At 40.6% G+C, this 22,326-nt stretch overlaps 1 protein-coding gene across 3 annotated transcripts in view; it reads left to right on the top strand.

The window, feature by feature from the left end:
- The window catches only part of ctnnd2a (catenin (cadherin-associated protein), delta 2a), a 323,353-nt gene that overhangs the window by 84,516 nt on the left and 216,511 nt on the right, over positions 1-22,326 (top strand). For 2 of the 3 annotated variants that reach the window (XM_056248935.1, XM_056248934.1), the window contains exon 3: positions 8,376-8,491. In XM_056248935.1, coding sequence (XP_056104910.1) covers positions 8,376-8,491 — 116 coding nt within the window. Of the gene's footprint in view, positions 1-3,303; positions 3,505-8,375; positions 8,492-22,326 lie in introns of those variants that run through there. The other variant, XM_056248936.1, reaches the window with a different exon arrangement.

Raw genomic sequence — 22,326 nt, 5'->3', positions numbered from 1 at the left:
TCACAGAATGCTGATGATGTCCGCTCTCTCGTTCTTTCACAGTCTTTCATTTTCACATCCTTTCTTTCTCTCTTTCTTTAATCAGAAATGTAATCAAAATGTAAACAGAAGGATCATGTGAACCAAATTCGCCCATTCCGAGGATACCGTAATCAAACAGCACAGTCTTAAAATAGAAGACAGGGGAATATTTTCGTTGTGATATCTCTAATGTTTATTGTTTGGTAAGAAACACCTTTGGGAATTGCATTAACAATTTTTACAGCGTTCTTTCCCTTTGCAATTCTTTAAATATATATATATATATATATTCTTAGTTCGCAATGAAATTGTACTGTGTTATCTCTACAGTATAATTTGACATGAAATGCATATAAATAAATGTTGAATGTCTCTTTATATGCTATGATAATACACAGTGAAGTAGCACATTAGCATAGTCATTACTCCTTTACATGCATTACGCAATGTTCCTGTTTATCATCCTCTTCCATCAAACCTGCTTTGGTAACATACTAACTCTTCAAAGCTTGTATTGCATAATATACCAACACAAGAACCTTAAAGCAGTGAATGAGAGTCAAACTCAGGTCAAGTTAATAGTTGGCCTATTTTTTTTTAATATCCTGATACTCAATAGTGTTCTTTTTTTTTTTGTGCACACACACACACACACACATACACACAACTTAGTGATAGCGAATAAGACCGATATATGCAATTGCTGATTTAAATGCTTATTCTACACCATATTTAGTATAAATTCGTTAAAAAAACAATATTTGAAACCAGAAAATGTCCATTGACAAGGTCTTTAGTATTTTGAAATGTATAGTGATATATTGTATCATATTGGTTATTGGATGATATTTGTTGACAATTTGTTTTTTGTTTTTTAATCTGGATTGGCTTATTTTTATATATTTACACAGCATTCATTATCTTTTTAGACACAGTATACGTTAAAATACATTCATGCTGTGACATTTAAACTATTTAAAGCAAATTTCCATCGTTTAAAATGTTTTTCAAATCGTATTACGAAACTCCATTAACTGAGTCTTTAATGGTGCTTTTAAGGCAAGAATTATGGTCTAGCTGACTGTTAGTTCAAGCACTTAACGTCATGTTTGACATGCTAAATGTCACATGAAAACCACTTTTAACCGGTAACAGGCCAGTGTCCGGACTCCTGAACACCAGGCTAGATGACCTCAGACTTGTCATCAGTCACCTGAGAGAGATGGAAGGGTTCGCTCAGCCGTCAGATCACATGACCTATTGTTCATTCTGTGGGGGATACAGGTGGTTTCCCTGGGGGGATGAAATAGGATATTCCCTGTCTGAGCTGATCAGTGCAAACGAAACCATCGCTGTACAAGGAAGATTGTGTGCTTTTGTAGTAAGTTATATGTGGGTTCAGCATCATGTTTGAGTCATATCAGTGTTTTGTTCACCTGGATGTACAGCCCCATGGAAAATATTAAATACACGGCTACCGTTCAAAAGTTTGGGGTCGATTATAATTTTTTTTTTTTTTTTGAAAGAAGTCACTTATTCTTAGTGAAACTACATTTATTTGATTAAAAAAAATGTAGAAACCATAATATAGAGTGAAATTTTATTACAATTTAAAATAACTGTTTGTTATTTTAATATATATTCAAATGTACTTTATTCCTGAGATGGTAAAGCTGAATTTTCAGCATCATTACTCCAGTCTTCAGTTTCATGATCCTTCAGAAATCATTCTAATAAGCTGATAATGCGCTTAAAATTATATTATTATTATTATTATTAATTTATTATTATTATCAATGTTGAAAACAGTTGTGCTGCTTAATATTTTTGTGGAAAACGTGATACATTTTTCCGGATTTTTTGGTGAATAGAAATTTCAAAAGAACAACATTTATTTGAAATGGAAATCTTTTTTTGCAACAATGCAAAATGTCACTTTTGGTCAATTGAATGCATCTATTTTAAAATAAAATAAAATAAATCGTACTGACCTCAAACTTTTGAATGGTAGTGTTAATATTATTGAATACTATTAGATATATAATAAATTAATGTAGTAGCATTTAATATTACATCTATAATAATTACCAAACAATATTTGCAAGTTATGGCTGATAACAGATAAATGACTAATATTAAAAGTCTAGTATTTTGTGTTTAAAAAACTACAAACTAAAACCAATCATTTTAAATGTTACAAGTGAATGTAGGCATAACAACAATATAATGTACAATATGAAAACAAATGTTATGTAAATGTGTCATTACATTTAGTGTTTTTAAAGGCTACCTTTTAAATGAGTGTTAGATGACACCAATGGTAATCTAAATCTAAAAGTCACAATTAAATATACAATACCTGCCGATAAATTAAAGAGAAATCTCTAATATCAACCGATATATTGTGAATTAATTCTTAATGAAGAATGCCTCGATCCCTTTGCATTCAGCAGTGGCGTTACTAAATCTTTCCTGACCATCATCTCCAGCTCATCTGTAAGGATGGAGAGATCAGAAGGAAGAGAGGAGCTTATTAGACGAGAGGGTGACAGCGCACTTGGTATGCATGAGAACAGCGAGAGTAACCTTTTATCAATCAGCTTTCATCACTGACCGGCCCTATTGAGCAGGCGGTCAGCAACATTTCTCTCTCTCTCTCTTTATTTCCTCTGCTTGTTGCTCCAGCAACTAAACCTCGGAAACCCCAGCTTTTATGAAGGTTAGATTGGCTTAGTTAAATGCAGTCCCATTTCTCATTTACGTTGACTGCAGCCAGACAGGTCATTTAGCCGTATGCTGTGAAATAGTGTCCTTTCAATAAATAATGACTATCTGGTAACGCTATAAAAAAGGCTGGAGAAGTTTTGGCCACCGAAACGCTCTGGCATCCCTCTTTCTTCGATAATACACACTGCCTCTCCTGGGTCTCCATTGTATTTAAACATATTCCGACACAGCGCTTTAGATAAATCGTTCCGGCTCTCTCAGGAACGCCGACTTCCAGGCTGGTATTGATGTGGAACAGACAGTGAAAGTTCTCAGGCTTTTCAGAGCGCCGAGGGATGGATGGGGGAGGAAGAATGGAGGAGAGAGGCATTTAGCGTTTCACCCCAAAGGCACTCGAAATTCTCGCCCGGTCTTTGAGGTGGCGGGCACAAATCGTCCTGCGAAAAGGGGCAGACTGGAGAGTGATTGGAGGGAGGCTCGGTTTGGCAGTCTGGCTGGTGGGCGGGACGTTCGGCGATGAAACATTGCATAAATAATGCCAGAGGGGGGCGCTGGGTCCTCTGTTGCCATGGAGACCTTTGTGGCTGACTGAGCCTGTGTTGTGCGCGAGGTGCTCGGAAGCTGCGGCTGGCAGACCGGCCGCGCCTGTAATGAGTTGAGGAATTTCTCTAATGGGAAGAGCTAAGTGGAAGGATGGTCGACGGACTGGCTTTACACTGATGTTGTTTGCTCTGGCGTGTGGGAGGAGGAGACAAGGTATGGCTTTTTTCTGATCTGTGCTGGGGAAGGTGGAAAGAATGTTGCTGATTTAAAGGATGAGTTTTTGAACTTTAACTGTTATATATGTATGCTTTGCTACTGTTGGTTACGGTGTTCATGAAAGTTGTTTTTTTTTTTTTTTTTTGTAGACATGTGTTGTCCTTCTCATTATATCTGGCATAATACAGTAAAACGTTAATTCTCATTGGTTGGATCTCCAGCCTTACTTATACTGGTTTTAATCGGTAGATTTCAGTCACTAGCTGTCAGTTCTTATATATATGTCCACTTATTTCCTTTGAACTCTGATCAACAGGTGTTGCCGCTCTACTAGTGGTTTGCAACATCAATTCACCTTCTTTAATAGTGACATTTTTCCGTAATAACTACTTTAAGCCATTTTGCGAGATATTTTTCCTTTTTTTGTTTTGAATTTTTAATTTTATTTTAAATTAGTGCTGCCAAATCGATTAATTGTGATTAAACGCATCTATAATAAAAGTTTGTGTTTATATAATATGTGTGTGTGTGTGTGTGTGCGCGACTGTGAATACACACACACACACACACACACATATATATATATATATATATACATATATAATACACACATATATTATATAAACACAAACTTTTGTTAGATGCGATTAATCAACTTGACAGCGCTACTTTTAATATTTATAAATGAAATAGATAAAAACAAAAAGAAACATCATTGCAACCAAAAAGCTATTTTTGCCGAGTAGATTCATTGTTTAATGCAAGAAGTAAAATACAGTAATAAAAAATAAAAGAAATTCCACAGTTTTTGCCACAAAAATGTTTTGATTTGTATGTATGCTCTAATGCAACTATATATAACATAATAATATAAAGCATTTAATTAAATATATGCGTTTTTAATAACATTTTAAGGGATATATTGCTATAATATAATTTCTTCCTTCCGCTGAACACAAAATAAGATATTTTGTGGACCATTGACTTCCATAGTATGTTTTTTCCATACAGGAAGTCAATGGGGTCCATAACTGTTTGGTTACACCAAAGGTTCTCTTCAGAATCTCTTCTTTTGTGTTCAGCAGAAGAAAGAAATTCATATAGGCCTAGGTTTGTTCATATAGTAAATAACAGAATTTTCATATTTGGGTGAACTATCCCTTATATGTAACTTTTCTTCTAAAATGAATCCTTTTTTTATTGCCTGTGTGTGAAGGGGTTGTAATCACACATTACAATGATCCACTTGTCGGGTTTTGCTATTACCTCTGAAGGCCAGTATTCCTATTTCTATGTGAGGTCTCCGGGTCGGATTTTCTGCGAAATCCATCGGATGTGACGTGCATGCGCGCTCCCGAGCCTCTCTCCTTTTTATATACAGTCTATGCGACGGCACTGCAGCTAAACGACATGGAGCCTGATAACACCAAACAACGACCTGCCTCTAGCACAACACACACTCCAACACAAGCTCCACATAAATATACAAAACAAAAGAAAAATGTATCTGCTGAAGCTCGTCAGGCCAAACGTCAATCGGATCGACTTAGGACGAAAACACGGATCAACATCGGCAGAGCGTTTGAATTATGGAGAGACCTCCGCTATTTTTATTGTGATAAATTACAAGTTTTCAGATATGCTGAAATAATGGTAAACTGTAATGAAATAGCAAGGTAAACTACAACATACATGAGACATGACAGCCCGTTCTCATCCTTTGGCGTCATACATGTGACGCTTTGTAAATTTCGTTGAAATCTTACGCACATGGCATCCTTTAGCATCAATATGAGACGCAGAACCCAAAGCGTCATACAGGTGACGCTCGTCTAAATCCAACGCACATGGCATCGTTTAGCGTGAATATGAGACGCAGATCCCAAGGCGTCATAACCGTACCCTACCCCAGACCTAAACCTACCCATAACAGTGCGTGTTATATTGACGCTAAAGGATGCCATGTGCGTAAGATTTCGACGAAATGTCATATGGCGTCACCTATATGACGCCAAAGGATGAGAATGTGTTGGACATGAAATGAATACAAAAGACTGTTCCAGGATAACAAAAAGTGGGTGCTTTAGGATGTAACTTTTATTTTATGTACCAAATCTACTGTCTACGTCACTCATCCCACTACTATCATATTGTTTATAATACACATTTCCAGACACGTTCAGTACAGTAATGTTACTTCCTACGATCTTACTGTTACACTGAAATTGTTCAGTCTAGTTCACTAACCGTTTTCGTTATCATTATACATTCATCAGTTTGAGCTGATTTACGCAAATGACATTGAAAAGAGCTCTAGTAGAGAACACAGCCGTACAACAGCATCATTCTTTAGATTTAATTACTTAGAATGTATTCCTCTGTAAAAGATGTATATCCTCTTTTAATGTGTCAGTGTCCTGCACTGCACAAATGTGAGAAAGGAAAAATCCTATGGGAGAAGTGTGAAAGGTGTGAGAAAAAGAGAGGAAAGGAGATTAATTTGCAGCACATTTGTGGTTTGCTGGTTTGTTTGGTGACAGAGAGCTGGTTGGTTGTGATTAAGTGCGGATAAAAAAGGGGTGTTTGAGGGATTGAAAAGGAATAAGGAGTTATTCTGATGTCTGGGAATAGGGACTGGTGGGACACACCATCATCTAATTTAGTCCACAAATGGCTTTCAGAGCTGGATCAATAAACCCTTCTATTGTACGATCCCTGTATGCATGTGGTTACGGATCAGACCCCCATCGATCTTCCGGCCCAGCTGTAATTAAAACAGGTACCGGTGACGAGAACACCTGCTGAGGAGCATCGGATCTTTTTCTCAATTCCTATTTTATCCTCATCTCCATTTTCTGGACCGTTTCTCTGCTCTGCAGGAATAAAACACTTTGGGGGTCTTACACCGTGTCCTAACCGGATGCGACACACGATAAAAGCTATATTTTCTATGTTAATTAGAGTTTTTGTCATAACCAGCTACAACGACGATACACAACGACTGGATTCTGGATTCTGGATTCTGGTGCGGGCACGGGAATCAATAGGCACGGGCGCACTTCCAATAGCCAAGACTATTTCGACTCAATTTGGTACCTACTGATAGGCAGCTGCTTTCAAACGGTCCCGTGCTTATTTGTTTTCACGCTCTGTAGTCTGTAGAGCGTCAAAGGTTTCTAATTACAACGCACTTTGCAGCGTTGAGCATTGTAGCTAATCGCGCTGCAACTGAAGTGACTGACAGCGTCAGTCATTATAAAGAGAGCGCTCTTTGCTCGCTTTCTGTATAAAACCTAAAGAACCAGTAAAGCTTCGTTCAGACGGTCTGTCCAAATCCGATTTTGTGCAATACCGATTGGAATCTGATCATATTGATGCTGTAAATTGCTTGTTGCTGGAATATTATCGTGTCAGGTTAGAAGAACACTGTGTTATGCAGCTCTTTAGTCATCTTTGAGTCTATTTAAGGAATTTGAAGTTCTTTGAGGGCTTCTCGTTTGGTGGAAACCCTGTTGTCTTGGAGGGGGCAGCTTGGGGCTGGCCGTCTAAGTGATTATATCTACTGATGGTGCAATTTCGGTCCCGGCTGGGGCGTTAGTGGTGATTATCATCTCTCAGGGCCGGCCGGAGGTCTGCCCGTTTGATTTATTGCTGGCTTGCACGTTTCTCCACAAATTCTCCAGAAGATTCTCAATGGGACTGGGACTAGAGTTTAATATGATCAAAATAACAAATTTTTAAACTCAATATAATTACAGGAGAGAACAGAATGTGCCCTCTATAGGAATATAAATGGCATTGAATGTAATTAGTGGTTCTTGCTAAGGCTTATATGGTTAGGGATTTGAACAAACCCCAAACACTTAGTATTAGTATGTTAATTCAAATCATCCAGAAGAAGTTCTCTTACTTTTCTAAAAAGTTATCTAATCTTTTCTAATCAGATGTACCAGACCAGAATTTCACACAGACTTCAGTTAATGATATAATTATGTTTCTACTCCAATTTGTTGTTGAAATATAAACATTAAATAATGGCTGTAATTTAAAAAATGTAATAATAATTTTTTTCATGAAAGATTTTTTCATACATAGCCTACATCTGATAATCATCACTTACAGGTTAAGTAGAAATATAATGATGAAAATGTAATATTTTGCAACAATCTCCTCTGTAATTATTTTTTAGCTAACTAACGAGCTACAGATGTTGAACGGCTTTTCTGAGCTAAATGGAACGTTACGTGGCTTTTTTTTACAAGCTGCTTTCTTTTTCCAATATATTTCAGTAAGTTGTTCTGTTTCTTTAAACATGCCTTCTGATATTCGTGTTGATTTTGTGCTTTAATTAGTAGTAAAGAGGAAGATATGATCAGTTCATGTGCATTCATGTGTCATGCCACATTAATTAAAGAGTGTCAAAACATTGTTGAAACTTTGTTATAAAATTGACAGAATTTGAAAGCTGAGACTTTGTTTTTTAGTAAAAGTAACAAAGCACCGGCACACTTCAAATAATGTTTGGTGAAGTTTTATTCATGCATCAACTGAAAAACAACATAAAAGACCGATTTTGATTAATCAGTATTGTCCACCCAGCCCTAACAACGGCATAGCAAAAATTAAAAAACACAATAGCAGATACATAAGAACACTTTAACATTATGACCGCAATTTTTGGACAATTAAATGCCACTCATATTTTTCTCAGAAAATGGACAATTCTAGTTTTAACTGTTACTGTGGACAGACTTGTGTAACACTGTATAATTTTAATCAGAATGTTGTATTTCAATAGTCAAGTATAAGTGGCATAATGGCATTCAATGAATTTTGTTTACTGACCATCTGTCTTTTTCTTTCCCCAGGAACTACAGTTTGAAAGATTAACTCGAGAGCTGGAGGCGGAGCGTCAGATAGTGGCTACTCAGCTGGAGCGATGCAAACTGGGATCTGAGACAGGTGGCAGCATGAGTAGTATCAGGTAATGCTAATGTACTGTGTGTGGGTGTGTGCAGCAGTGGCTATCTAATTCTTCAACAAGTCTCTATAATGAGGGCGTGCTGTCTGAAGGATGTAATTGTATGGTTATGGAAATGCTGACAATATTCTTGACTTCTTTGTGCAAAGGTCAAGGGGGAGTTTCAAATGTAATTTCAGCTCCTATTGTGATTTACACATTACCTTGAGTTTGTATGTGGCTCCCCATGTTGCTGCCTACATGTGCACATGTGATTCTGTCACATGAGGGCACCGGGGTTAAACTAGTTTCCACAGGTTTCTTCTCATGCCTTAGAGAAACTCATAGATATTTACTGCATGACAGAGCCCCACCTGAGCACCGGACTCACATCTGCACATGTTAGCTAATTATAGACTAACCCTTTTACTTTGTGTTTTTTAATATATATTAAGAAATCCATAAAATATACAATATTACAAATAAAATAATAAAATAAAAATATTAAGAATATTATTATTATTATTTAATATCAGGGTTCGGAATTTGATTTTTTTTTATTTAAGTCCTGGAAAACAGCCATATTTTTAAATAGGTAGCCTACTTGAAAAGTGCTTGAATTATTAAAAATAGGGATGCACCACCGATACCGAACTCATGTACTCGTAAAAATTATCCGATACCAACAACCGATATGACTACCAGGCAGCGTGTGTCCAGACAAAGAAACACTCATAACAGAAAGTATGATGGGGATAAAAAGAAGGCTGTCTATGAAGTAAATGTATCTTATTAGTGGCATATTAAACGCAAAATAGTAACACATAGTAGCTGTGGTGCGCGAGCTAATAAGAGAAAAACGCGCAGTGGATTGAGCGCGCAGCGGCACAGACGCGCAAGCTGGTTGAGCACATCGCTTTAAACAGACATCAGTGGAAAGTTTGTTGTCCCCTGCATTATTACTGGACGTTTGCAGGTCAAGAAGTTCCCCCACCCCGCCCCGCAAACCAGCGTCTCAGCGCGCGAATACTGAATTAAATTGTTAAATTGTCTTTCACATCTTGCGCTTGTACGGACGAATTCACCCAAAATTATGTAAAAACGACCATCTTGGCGAGTATCCTAGCAAACGTATCGGTTACCTAACGTAACCTCGGTTCTCTCTAGAAGAGGGAACGAGTATTGCGTAAGCTAGCTTACGCTACGGAAAGATTAATCTTTTCGAGATATTGAAGCCAAAAATTATCCTTAATTTTGTATTTATTGTCAACGCAGTGCAGCAGCTGCCAGACCTAGAGCGGGCTATCTAGCGAGCTCATAGGCTGCTCTGCGGCAACTGCAGCAGCCTATCAGTGAACCTGGCGTGATGTCACGCCCAATGAGAGGCGCTCGCGCCCTCATGGCATCACAGCCCGCCAGAATGGGCGTGGCTAGGTGTATATAAGCGAGGTTCAGAGCCTGCTTCCCTGGTTTTCATCGACTGAAGCGAAAGTTGCTCGTGGCGCGAGCACGGCCTGTTACGCAATACTCGTTCCCTCTTCTAGAGAGAACCGAGGTTACGTTAGGTAACCGATACGTTCTCTTACGAGAGGTTCTCTCGTATTGCGTAAGCTAGCTTACGCTACGGAAACCCTTTGTCAACACCGTGCGCGCCAAGCATCCACTACATGAGCCCAGGGGGGAACCCGGGGAGCCCTGATAAGTGGGGATAATAAGGTGGCCAGCAGCAGTGCGGGCCAGCGCATGTACATAAGCACTTAAAGGGAACAGCAGAGCGGCGGCGCCGGTCTGTGTAAGCATATAGCAACCCAGTAGTGCAGCTCAGCCAGGAGAGCTGATTATAGTGATAGTATCACACTTATACCGCCAGAAGCTTTGCCTGCAGGGCGGGAACTTCCAGATTGTAAAATCTGACAAAGGTGGGCGGGGAAGCCCAGCCTGCTGCCACACATATGTCGTGGATGGAAATCCCGCTGGACCACGCCCACGATGAGGCCATGCCTCTAGTGGAGTGAGCCCTGACGCCCAAAGGGCATTGCAAGCCTTTTGACGCGTAAGCAGCCGCGATAGCGTCCACTATCCACCTGGACAGTGTCTGTTTCAAGGCGGCGAGACCTTTAGTGCGCCCACCAAACGAAACGAATAGCTGCTCCGTGCGTCTGAAAGAGGCAGAGCGCGCAGTGTATAATCTCAACGCTCTGACTGGGCAGAGGAGATTGGCATTGCATTCGCTATCGGATGCTGGCAAAGCCGATAGGGAAATGATCTGCGCTCTGAAGGGAGTACCAATCACTTTGGGAACATAACTGTGTCTAGGTTTGAGAATGACTTTAGAGTCATTTGGCCCGAACTCAAGACACGCCGGGCTGACAGACAGCGCGTGAAGGTCCCCCACACGTTTAACTGATGACAGAGCTGTCATAAAAACGGTTTTAAATGACAGGTACTTTAAATCCACGGATTGTTGTGGTTCAAAGGGAAAGGCTTTCAGGGCCTCGAGGACCACAGAAAGATCCCATGCAGGAACCGACGGGGGGCGCGGAGGGTTCATCCTTCTAGCTCCTCTAAGGAAACGGATGACCAGCTCGTTCTTTCCCAATGACTGGCCGTGCGGAGGTTCTTTGAACGCTGCAACGGCCGCCACATATACTTTGAGCGTGGATGGGGACCTGCCCTTATCCAATAGCTCTTGTAAAAACACGAGCAGCCACGAAACCCCACATTCCCGTGGGTCCAGATTTTTGTCGGTGCACCATTTAGAAAACACAGACCATTTAGACGCATAGAGCTTTCTGGTAGAAAGAGCTCTGGCATGCACGATCGTGTTTATTACTCCTTCTGGCAGTGCAACGGGTAGTCGTTGATCACCCACGCATGCAGCGACCAGCGCTCTGGGTGGGGATGCCAGATCGAGCCGCGAGTCTGAGAGAGGAGATCTGTTCTCACCGGAATGGGCCACGGGGCTGTCTGTGACAGCTGCGTAAGCTCCGGGAACCAAGCCTGATTCTCCCAACGCGGGGTTATGAGGAGAACAGAGTGGCGCGTTTCCCTGATTCTCTTTATTACCTGTGGTAACAATGAGACAGGCGGGAAGGCGTAAAGCGGGCGGCTGGGCCACTCCTGGGCCAGCGCGTCCTCGCTCTTCGAGAAGAACACCGGGCAGTGAGCGTTGTCTTCTGACGCGAAAAGGTCGACATCCGCTCTGCCAAATAGGCGCCATAGTTTCTGGAATGTTTGGGGGTAAAGGGACCATTCCCCTGGGGGGACGTTGTCCCTGGACAGTCTGTCCGGGCCGTCGTTCAGGTGGCCTGGCACGTGCGTTGCTCTCAGCGAGCGCAGGTGACGCTGAGACCAAACTAGTATGCGTTCTGCCAGATCGCAGAGGTTCCTGGATCTGACTCCGCCCTGACGGTTCAGATAGGACACCACGGACATGTTGTCCAAACGGACTAGGACGTGGTGTTCTCGAATAACTGGGAGAAACGCGTGAGCGCGTTCTCGACCGCTATCATTTCCAGACAGTTTATGTGAAGGAGCTTCTCCTGGTCTGACCAAATGCCAAAAGCCGGCATGCCCTCGCAGACCGCGCCCCAACCCGTGTTGGACGCGTCTGTCGAGACGACTTTCCGGTGTGAGATCGCCCCCATCATCACTCCCCGCTGATACCACTCGGCCACTTTCCAGGGCTTCAGAGCTGAAATGCAGGTCTAAGTAACTCTGATTATCTGGCGGCCGGCGGCCCAAGCCCGGCGACACGCGCGAGTGTTGAGCCATCGTTGTAGCGGGCGCATGCGCAGTAACCCCAGCTCGAGTACTGCTGCGGCTGAGGCCATACAGCCTAACATTCTCTGAAATGTTTTCAGAGGAATGAGGCTGTTGATCTGAAAAGATGCGGCTAAGCGCTGTATACGGCGCCCGCGCTGTGTTGACAAGCGCGCCGTCATAGTCACCGAGTTCAGTTCTATTCCTAAAAAGGAAATCGCCCTGACTGGGCTGTAATGACCTCTTGGTCCAGTTGACCGAGAGACCCAAGCATTTCAGATGGTTGAGGAGCGCTGTTTTGTGTTACAAAAGCTCTGTGCCAAAATCAGCCAATCATCCAGATAGTTCAGTATTCACAAGCCCTGATTTCTCAGGGGGGCGAGAGCCGTAAATGTAAGTGGGGTGCTAAGGACAGGCCGAACGGGAGGACGGTGTATTGGTAAACCTGGCCGTCGAAGGCGAATTTCAAGAATGGCCTGTGACGGGGAGTTATCTGAATCTGAAAATAAGCATCTTTCAGATCGAGAGATATAAACCAGTCCCCCTGGCGCACTTGTAAGCCTTTCTGTAAGCGTGAGCGCGTGAGAGTGGGCAGGGTGTTTACATGAATGTGTAGCGTCCCGACCCTTCTGGATGGGGAGCGCGTTATTATAGCCTTGTGGCGAGCAGGCGACGCTTTGGGAGAAGCATTTATTTGTAAGCGTGCGCGCTTGGGAGGGGGCACGAGACTTACATACTTACAAGTGTTTTCTGGTCGTGTGACAGAGCGGGCAAGGAGAGAGCGCGCGCATGGACTCGCGGGCGCGTCTTCTGACTTCACCACTCGAGCGGCTTGTGTCCGCTTTATGGGAGTGGGCTCTGTAAGTGACACGGGGAGTGTAATGCTTGTGTGTAGGGGTGAGCACTGAACTGTGGGCACATTTACTACACTTATAGCACATTCGGCGTGAGCCGGATAACCAGACATTATGGTCTTTATGAGATTTCTCTGGGTCGCCGTGAAAACGGCGTTTGGGTGCAGGCGAGAGGGTAGTGTTACCGGCTCGTTGGCTGCTGATTTTTCCACTGCAGTAGCCTGAGTGAAGGGGACTGGCAGGGGGCAGAGTTTTGACAGCAGTCCGGCTGCGGCGGGACTCAACCCTCTTTTCCTCGGTGTTGAAGCTGCTAGGAGGACTTCGCGTGCTCGGGCTTCAGCGCGATCTTTGGCCGAGGCCCACGGGGGGCGGCGGCTGTCCGAGCGCGATCTAGGGCGGCCGCCCTGGCGTCGCTGCGAAGGCTGGCTGTGCTGAGCTGGGCGCTATGAGGAGGCTCGTGCAGGAGGCTGGTCACGTGAGCGGCCTGCAGAGGAGCTAGAGCGTCGAGGCAGGAATAGACTCATGGCTTGAGTGGTCTTGGGCGCTGGGCGGCTTTGGAGGAAGCAGCCGTCGAGCCTGTTGGGCGCAGACTCCGTAGGCGGTGACCACTCGAGCCCGAGGCGGTCGACGGCCTGTGAGAGGAGGCGCATAAGCTCGTTCTCCACTCCAGCGCGGGTCCGGCCAGATTCTTGAATCGAGGAGGAAGCAGAGTGAGAGCCTGACCACTCCTCGCTGTCTGAAGCCAAGATAGAGCAACAGTCACGAGTGACGATCTCTTCCGCCTCTTCATCCGTCGTGACGGCGATGCGGCCACTCGGCGGCAACTGCGCGTCCGTGGGGGGCGGGGAAGCGAAGCTCGAGGGAGAGGCTCCGGCGAGGCATTCGCAGTAGTCGTGGATTCCGGCGGCCTTTGTGAACGGCGCTTCTTCCTGCGCGGTGGAACGAAAGGCGGCGCGGCGGCTTCGACGTTGAAACTCTGAAGTCGAGCCAGCAGGGTCGACAACAGGAGTTCTTCGCAGAGCTCGCATCCGCCATCAGCGAGGGCGAGGGCTACGTGTTCCTGGCCCAGGCAGAGAGCGCAAATCAGATGGCGGTCTCCTGCGCTGAGTGGGGCTCTGCACGAGCCGCAGGATGTGCGAGGCATCTTTAAAAAGACACTCGCTGCTCTTTTAGTAGTTCGCGCTGGCGAACGTGCTCTAAAGCTTTTAGAAAAGGATACGTCGCAGGATGGCGTAGCTCACACGGATGGCTGAAGGTGGCGAAGACGGCCGGCTTCTTCGAGCGCTGTCCTAAGCTCGCTAGATGCCCCTCAGACGGCGACGTGGCTTCTGTAGTCCAGCGATGCGGAGAGCTTCGCTGAAGAGATGAAAATCAGGGAAGCAGCCTCTGAACCTCGCTTATATACACATAGCCACGCCCATTCTGGCGGGCATTGGGCGTGACATCACGCCAGGTTCACTGATTGGCTGCTGCAGTTGCCGCAGAGCAGCCTATGAGCTCGCTAGATAGCCCGCTCTAGGTCTGGCAGCTGCTGCACTGCGTTGACAATAAATACAAAATTAAGGATAATTTTTGGCTTCAATATCTCGAAAAGATTAATCTTTCCGTAGCGTAAGCTAGCTTACGCAATACTAGAGAACCTCTCGTAAGAGAACAAAGTCAGTTATATCTCAAGTGAACTTAGCATGTTCAAATGGGGTCCGTGCGTTCGGTCTTAAAGGGGAAGCAGTTTAATAAACCTGCTGCTGTGTTTTAAAGTTAATCAAACAAAGGACAAAGAAATTACTCACTGCTCTTGATTAAATAGGCTACCCTTTTCAACTTTACTAAAAGATCCATCTATATTTAATTTAGGCCTGTAATGAATATGCATTTTTTTTTTCACATTTGATTACTTTATTCAAATTTATGCAGCCTACCTGTTAGATCTACCCGAAAAACTCTAAAAACTCTGTTTATTTCATTTGTAGCCTTTCTTTGTTCTATTGTATATTTTTGACCTATTTGTAATTCGATTATTTGTTCTTATTTTGTTACTGACTGCATGTCTTTAAAGGGATAGTTCACCCAAAAATGAAAATTCTGTCAGGTACTCACCCTCATGTTGTTCCAACCCCGTAAGACTTTCGTTTATCTTCGGAACACAAATTAAGATATTTTTGATGAAATCTGAGAGATCTAAAATGTATAACATGTATAACAGCTATATATATATATATATATATATATATATATATATATATATATATATATATATATATATATATATAATATTTTTCAAATTTTTATATTAAAATGTAATAATAATAAGAATAATAATAATGCTATTATTATTATTATATTACACTAATAATACAATTTTCTGATAATTGTGTATGTGAATGAAATACAACTTTCTTTAAAAAAAAATAGCATTGTTGAATCCAAGGGGAAACGTAGTCTTCTCTTAAGTGAGTGTTCCATTAGCTTCCCCAACTTTCAATAGCAATTAACATCATTTAACTTTAGTTAACATTCCTCACACTTGTTAATTATGTGTATCTCTTGGTGGCTTGACCTTCCAGCAATCTCTTGTTGGCTGTGAGTGTGAGTTTTTTTTTTTTTTTTTTTTCAGTGAAAGAGGAAGGGAGGAGAAACAGTGGAGGTCTGTCACTCTGTGCTCTTTAATTTGTTCGTGATTCTCTCACAGTAACTCTCAAGTGAGGGACAGGTTTAAAAGACATCTCGAGCTTCTCAAATGCACTGTATGAAGATGTTTCACTGTTAAGAAGTTCACTTCAGTGGGACAGGAGGTGCATGTGCCTGTGTAAAACCAAAAAAAGGATGTCCATTATTTTTACCACACATTTTTATTCCCTATTCACAGTTGTCTTATATGAAAAGAATCAGTCTTTAACCGGTCCGATGAAAGCGACAGGGTGAGAAAGAAAAGAAGTCTCAAGGTTACCACCGAGAGCTGAGTACGGGAAGAAAGCCACGATGTTACTCTGCTGCATAATATTGATTTAGCCTTTTAATTTGCCATAAGTGAAGCATTACACAACATGTAGCTTATTAAGATTTTCATTCAACTGATGTTTCCAGTGGCCATCTGTGCAAAACACTCGTTCAAAACTGTTCTCGCATGGAGTTGCTCTGTTCATGGTCTCGGTTACATTTGACTCTTCAGAATAAATTCAATACTTAATTAGTAACGCTTTCTATGAAGCTGTGCTGCATTCGAGTCCTCCTGGGAATTTCCTACCAACAAGAAGAAATCGTAATGACTTCATGTGAAGTGAACTCAAGTGAATTTGTTCGGAATGAAAATCGGACTCCTCATATAGCCTACACGCTAAGTGAGTAGTGTTTTCTGGCATATTTTCTGGTAACGCATTACCTAAAAAAATAGCATTAAAAAAATGAAGCTTTTTTATTCTTGACAGTTATACATATTTTTGTCCATCGTGTGTTGAAATATTTATATATTTTTATCCAAATTTTTACTGATTCTTCTGATTGTATGCAATACAGTATTTTTGTATTATTTTAATCGGCATTAATTAAATGCAGCACAACAAATACGGTTTATAAATAGTAATTGTTATAATGCATTATTAAAAAATAGAGTATAATACCTATGATCTGTGCCAAATTTCATGTGATATATATATATATATATATATATATATATATATACTGTATTAACTTTAACTGTGGTTACAATTATTTATGAAATGATAACAGAGTCAGACAGTATGTTTTTATTATTCATTATATAAACAGAAAGTGTCACTGCACTCAAAAAAATGATTCTTTAAACTAACTTAATGAAATTATGGACAGTGGTTCCACACAATCAAATTATTTTGAATCTATGTAAGCTCCTTGTGTTGTGACAACACAACTGAATGAGAGAGAATCTATGTGAAATAGTAATGTCCAAACAAATCAATGGAATTGCTTCCCTGTAACTTAAATCGGTTAAGTTTAGTGAACATGCTTTAGTTTTTTTTAAAACTGCACTGATAAATAAAAGTATGTAGGATTTCTAGACTATAGCTAGCTATAAAATAATAATAACACTTATGAACATTTAAATGCTAAGATTTATATGCATTTCCAGCAAGATGACTAAGACATTATTTGAATCAGTCCACATACTAACCAAATGCTCCACTCTTCTCCACAATAACCCACTAATTTAAATGGTTCTAATAATTGCAATGTAATTGAACATTAAACACAATTAAACACTATAAAGTCTTCCCCTTTCCTAATTTTCTCAAAAACACATACAATATCACTTAATTTCAACATTTATCCTCTCTTAATTCAGCTATATGCAAAGCATGCTGGGAACCGCCCAGTTTCAGTTAATGCAACACAAATCATTCATGTAATCCAACCCAAACGGATTAAGTAAACTTTAATTTTACATATTTAAGCAGATTGAAAACAATCAAATTAAGTTTGGACAAAATGTATAGCAATTGTGTTGCTTAAGCTAATTTGAAGCAATTTGAACAATATTTTTTTTTCATTGCAATATATTTAAAGCATTCCAGAAAAGACTTTCCGAAATACTCACAGAAATGAAAAACTTTGCCTTTAGGTTAACTTTATATTTTCTCTGAGGCCATGCACCTTGCCACCTTCTTCACAAGCCATCTTCATCCAATACGTTGGAAATCGTCACATCCGGATTTTTTTGAATCGCGAAATGAAACCTTTTACATTAGTTTAACGATTGATAATTAAGTATAGTGGGGAAATTTTACAGGTTAAGTTAATTAAAATAGTGTTTTGGTGGTAAAATTTACATATATGTGTGTTACTTGAACAAAAAATATTTGGGTAAAAAGAGCAGTGCCACAAAACCATTTTTTTTAGTGTGTTTAGTCTTTCATCTTTAGTTGTGGGTGTTGGTGTGTGTCTTCCTACCATCTGTTGCATATTGCTGGGTTTGATACTGGAGACAAAGACACTGAGCCAGTGCCGACTCAATGACTTATCAACCTGACAGTATTGAAGACTGGAGATGCTATTACAGTAGACCAGCCTTGACTGTCAAATGAGTCTCCTGGGAATTCTGGGTAGAGTTGATAAAGAGACACTTGGCTCACTGGGCCTGCATGCTTGCATAGATACATTACCACAAAGCCAAAAATAAGGTTATGAGTTGTATGAGTGGTATCTGAAGCCTGGGTAGTGTGCTGTAGTGCAGGATGGACTTTGATTTGGCTATTTTTTTAGCGTGAAATAAGCTGGAATGTGTTGCCAAAATTTTTCACAAAGCGTAAATATGCAAATTAGACATTTCCTGAAATTTGACTGTAAACTTGATTCACATCATGTATAATTGGAAAACTTGTGGCCGAAAACCAATTTAAACTGGGTGCGCATTTAATTTTTTCTTTTTTGCTTGTGTTTTTCTGTGTTTTCAGTAGCGGCACACAGAGTTGAGTAAACATTGAGTGTGATTCATGTGTGTTAATGTGTTACTGCTGTAAATCCAGTCACTCTTTGGCACTGGATCAGTCTGGTTCACGGCTGTCTGGAACACGTCCTGCCCAATAACGTGATTACACACACACACACACACACACACACACACACACACACACACACACACACACACACACACACACACACACACACACACACACACACACACACACACACACACACACACACACACACACACACACACACACACACACACATACCCAGACTCTTTTCCTTTTTCTGTGGTGTCATGAGTTAATATGTTTTTAACATGCTCACAAGTACATTTTACTTAACGTTCAGCACTTGTCTATCATGGCTCCCTCATCTCTCTCAGGTTCGATGGTAAAATATTCAGAATGAATAACCTTTTAGTCTTTATTCTGTCAGGAGACATCGCTTCCGTTTGACAGTCAATCTCCTGATGCTGAGCATTTGGAAATATCTCTAAAGAGAGATAGCAGACATCAGGAAGTGATACAGACCTGCTTCTCTCAATCAACTGCTGCTTCCCATCAGCTCTCCATTCAGGCACTTTAGACAGTGGCTGTCTTTAAAATGAGTGAGCTGCCTACCTAGACAGCATTTTTGGATATTGGCGCATCCTATTTTTGACTCCAAACTAGGAGTGATATGATAAAATAACTTTAAATTAAATATATTGAATTATTATTTATTAAATAAACACATCGCCCGTCGGTGTATGAATGAGTGAGTGAATGGGTGAATGTGAGGCAAATTGTAAAGCGCTTTGGTGGCCATTGGGTCTGTGAAAGCGCTATATAAATGCAGTCCATTTACCATTTACCATTTACCACATCATATGTAATACATTTGAATACATTATTATTATAGGTTTCCCAAGACCATTTGAATCCTGATGCTTAAATAAAAATAGAGAAATATTATATCACTTTAGATCTTGTTTCTAGCTGTTTAGCTTAATTTAAAGCTTTAAATAAATAGTTTGAACCTGTTAACTGTTGAACAGTTTACTGTAAAGCAAATGTACTGTACTAAACATTTTTTATATATTTTTAACACAATCTATATTTTACTAAATATATTGCACTCTAAAATTTGCTAAGAAATCAAAGCCATAAGTTGTGTTCCAAATTTGAAGTTGATATCACAAAATTTGAGTTCCTATGAGATTTTGTTTAGGTGCTATACCAAAAATAGCCACCGGGCGACACCCACATTCCATTGATTTTTTTAATGCATTCTCCTGTAACAAATTAATAGATGTTTGTCACAATATCAGTTCTATTAGAAAATAGTCACTAGATATGGAGCCATCTCAGACCTTTTCAATGATGTTTTATCATAATTTGATTATAAAACCGTGCAGTAATTTTTGCACGATAAAACATGACACCGCCCACTAGGGGAAGAAGCCCGCTAAACATTAAAGTACCGTTTCTATGATAATGCAATGTCTGTGTTTACATGATTAATTTTGAGTGTTTTATCTTATGAATGATAACTCATTTATGATGATTACTAAAATATGTGAGTGGGACACTGACAGTTAACATATTAACCCATCTTTTGGTCCCCTAGTAGGAAGTGTGCTGAGGCCCCCTAGTGGGTCCCGCCCCTTGGTTGCATTAGAACACAACATTTTTAGCCATCATAGGCGTCTTTATATAGAACACAACAATTTTTGAGCAGCTTAGGCATGTCTCTGGAAGTGTGTGTGGAACCAGGCGACTTAAAATGCGCTTATGACTCCCCAAAATGCTGTTTAGGTACATTAAGCATCTTGACATTGAGATATTTGCCCTGGCTAATATCCTTTGGATTAGTAGTTTGACTGCTGCAGTATTAGAATATGGGTCATTTAGTGCACACATGTGAGTATGGAGGCGATCTGAACATCCTTAATATTAATATTAAGTGTTGCATGTGTGTGTGTCTCTGTGTGTTGTTGATGCAGTGGCTTCTATCTTTCTAGCTTCACTTCCTCTCTTTCTCTTCCTCCATCTTTTTCTCTCAGTGCCTGGGGAACAGCAGGCAGTGTTTAGTGAAAGGTCATCTCTGAATAACATGTCTGACTATGTGTTCTCTATGTGGCCAATTCCCCTAAAGGTTTTAGCTCTCTGTGCATTTACATTTTTCACCCAAAATTCCTCTCGCTCACTGCGTATTAAAGTCAACCTGAGGCTTTCAACTAAATTTAAGTCTGTGTGCTTTAAGGTACATAGATCTGTTAAAGCCAGTTTCCACTTCAGAGTAAGAAGTACAACTCATAATTGTGAATTACAGTAAGTCCTATTGTGAGAGATAAAGACTTAATTGTGAAAAATAGATTTTGAGAAATATCGCAATTCTGATAAATAGTCGAAATAGTCATACTTGTGTGATGTAACGTAACAATTGTGAGAGAAAAAAGTATAAATTGTGAGAAATAAATTATAAATTGTGAGAAATAAATTATAAATTGTGAGAAATAATGTATAAATTCTAAGATACTGTAAACAATTGTGATAAAGTCACAGATAAAGGGATAGTTCACCCAAAAATTTAAATGATTCATAATTTATTTATTCTCAAGTTGTTCCAAACCTGTATGAGTTTCTTTCTTCTGTTAAACACAAAAGAAGATGTTTTGAAGAATGTTGATAACCAGACAGTTGACGGTAGCCATCCATAGTATTTTTTTTCCTACTATGGAAATTAATGGGGTCCATTAACTGTCTGGTTATCAACATTCTTCAAAACATCTTTTTTTTTGTGTGTTTAACAGAAGAAAGAAACTCATACAGGTTTGAAACAACTTGAGAGTGAATAAATGACAGAATTAATTTTTTTGGGTGAACTGTCCCTTTAATAGACAAAGTCACAAATACATGAAATAGTCACATTACCATTGTAATTATTTAATTCTGAGACAAAGACAGGCCTCTATAGATTTAACCTTTGTCTATACAAATTTGCCAGACCATCCATTAGTATGAAGACAAAAACAGCTTCATTTCCCATGTGCAAGGATGCATTGGCACATTTTAATTGTGCAAACTCACAACAGAAAGCTGCTTATATACAAAAGCACGGTTACCTTTGCATTAATGAAGCTATTCCTTTTTTTGCTGCAGAGCATATTTAACCTCTTGTTTGTGTGTGTGTGTGTGTGTGTGTGTGTGTGTGCACGGTTAGTTCCATTCAGCATCTTTCCCGCTGAGCATCTGCTGTCCCAGTTAGATGCGGTGTGTGTGCGTGTGTGTATGCGGGTGGGCCGCTTCAGGTCTCTCTTCTCTAAACGGCTGCTGTAACCTACAGAGAGGACATTAAGGCAAAGCTCTTTCACAATATTTCTGCTTGCTCCTTTCTATTCTATGCTATATTTTTAGAGCCGAGACTTCCGTAGCTCACGGGCTGAAGGCAATGTGTTATTATTCAAATTGGATAATGGGTTGCCAGTCAGCGCTCCAGTGCAATAATGTACCGCGGTGAATTGCTTCGCCTGAAAGCATGACTGTCCATTTTGCTTCAGCTGAAGTTCTGTACGTATCTTTTAAACGGCAAAGGTTGTGCATAAAGCGTAAGCTGGTGGAAGTCATTATCCTAGACCATGTGGCTGCAAACAGGAGTGAAGTGGAGGGACAAAAATGGAATTATTGGGTGATTTCCTTCAACATTATTTTGTAGAAATTGAAGTCTCATTTTCGGAGGATGTCAAGGTATGCTTGCGTTAACACTTCTGTGCATTGGCAGTGATACTAAACTTGTGTGTCTTTGCTATTAGACTATTCA

The sequence above is a fragment of the Rhinichthys klamathensis genome, unplaced genomic scaffold, assembly GCF_029890125.1.
Source record: "Rhinichthys klamathensis goyatoka isolate OS25496 unplaced genomic scaffold, OSU_Roscu_1.1 h1tg000059l_1, whole genome shotgun sequence".
Taxonomy (NCBI): domain Eukaryota; kingdom Metazoa; phylum Chordata; class Actinopteri; order Cypriniformes; family Leuciscidae; genus Rhinichthys; species Rhinichthys klamathensis.
The sequence above is the reverse complement of the archived record's forward strand: the minus strand, read 5'-3'. Positions and strand labels throughout refer to the sequence as shown.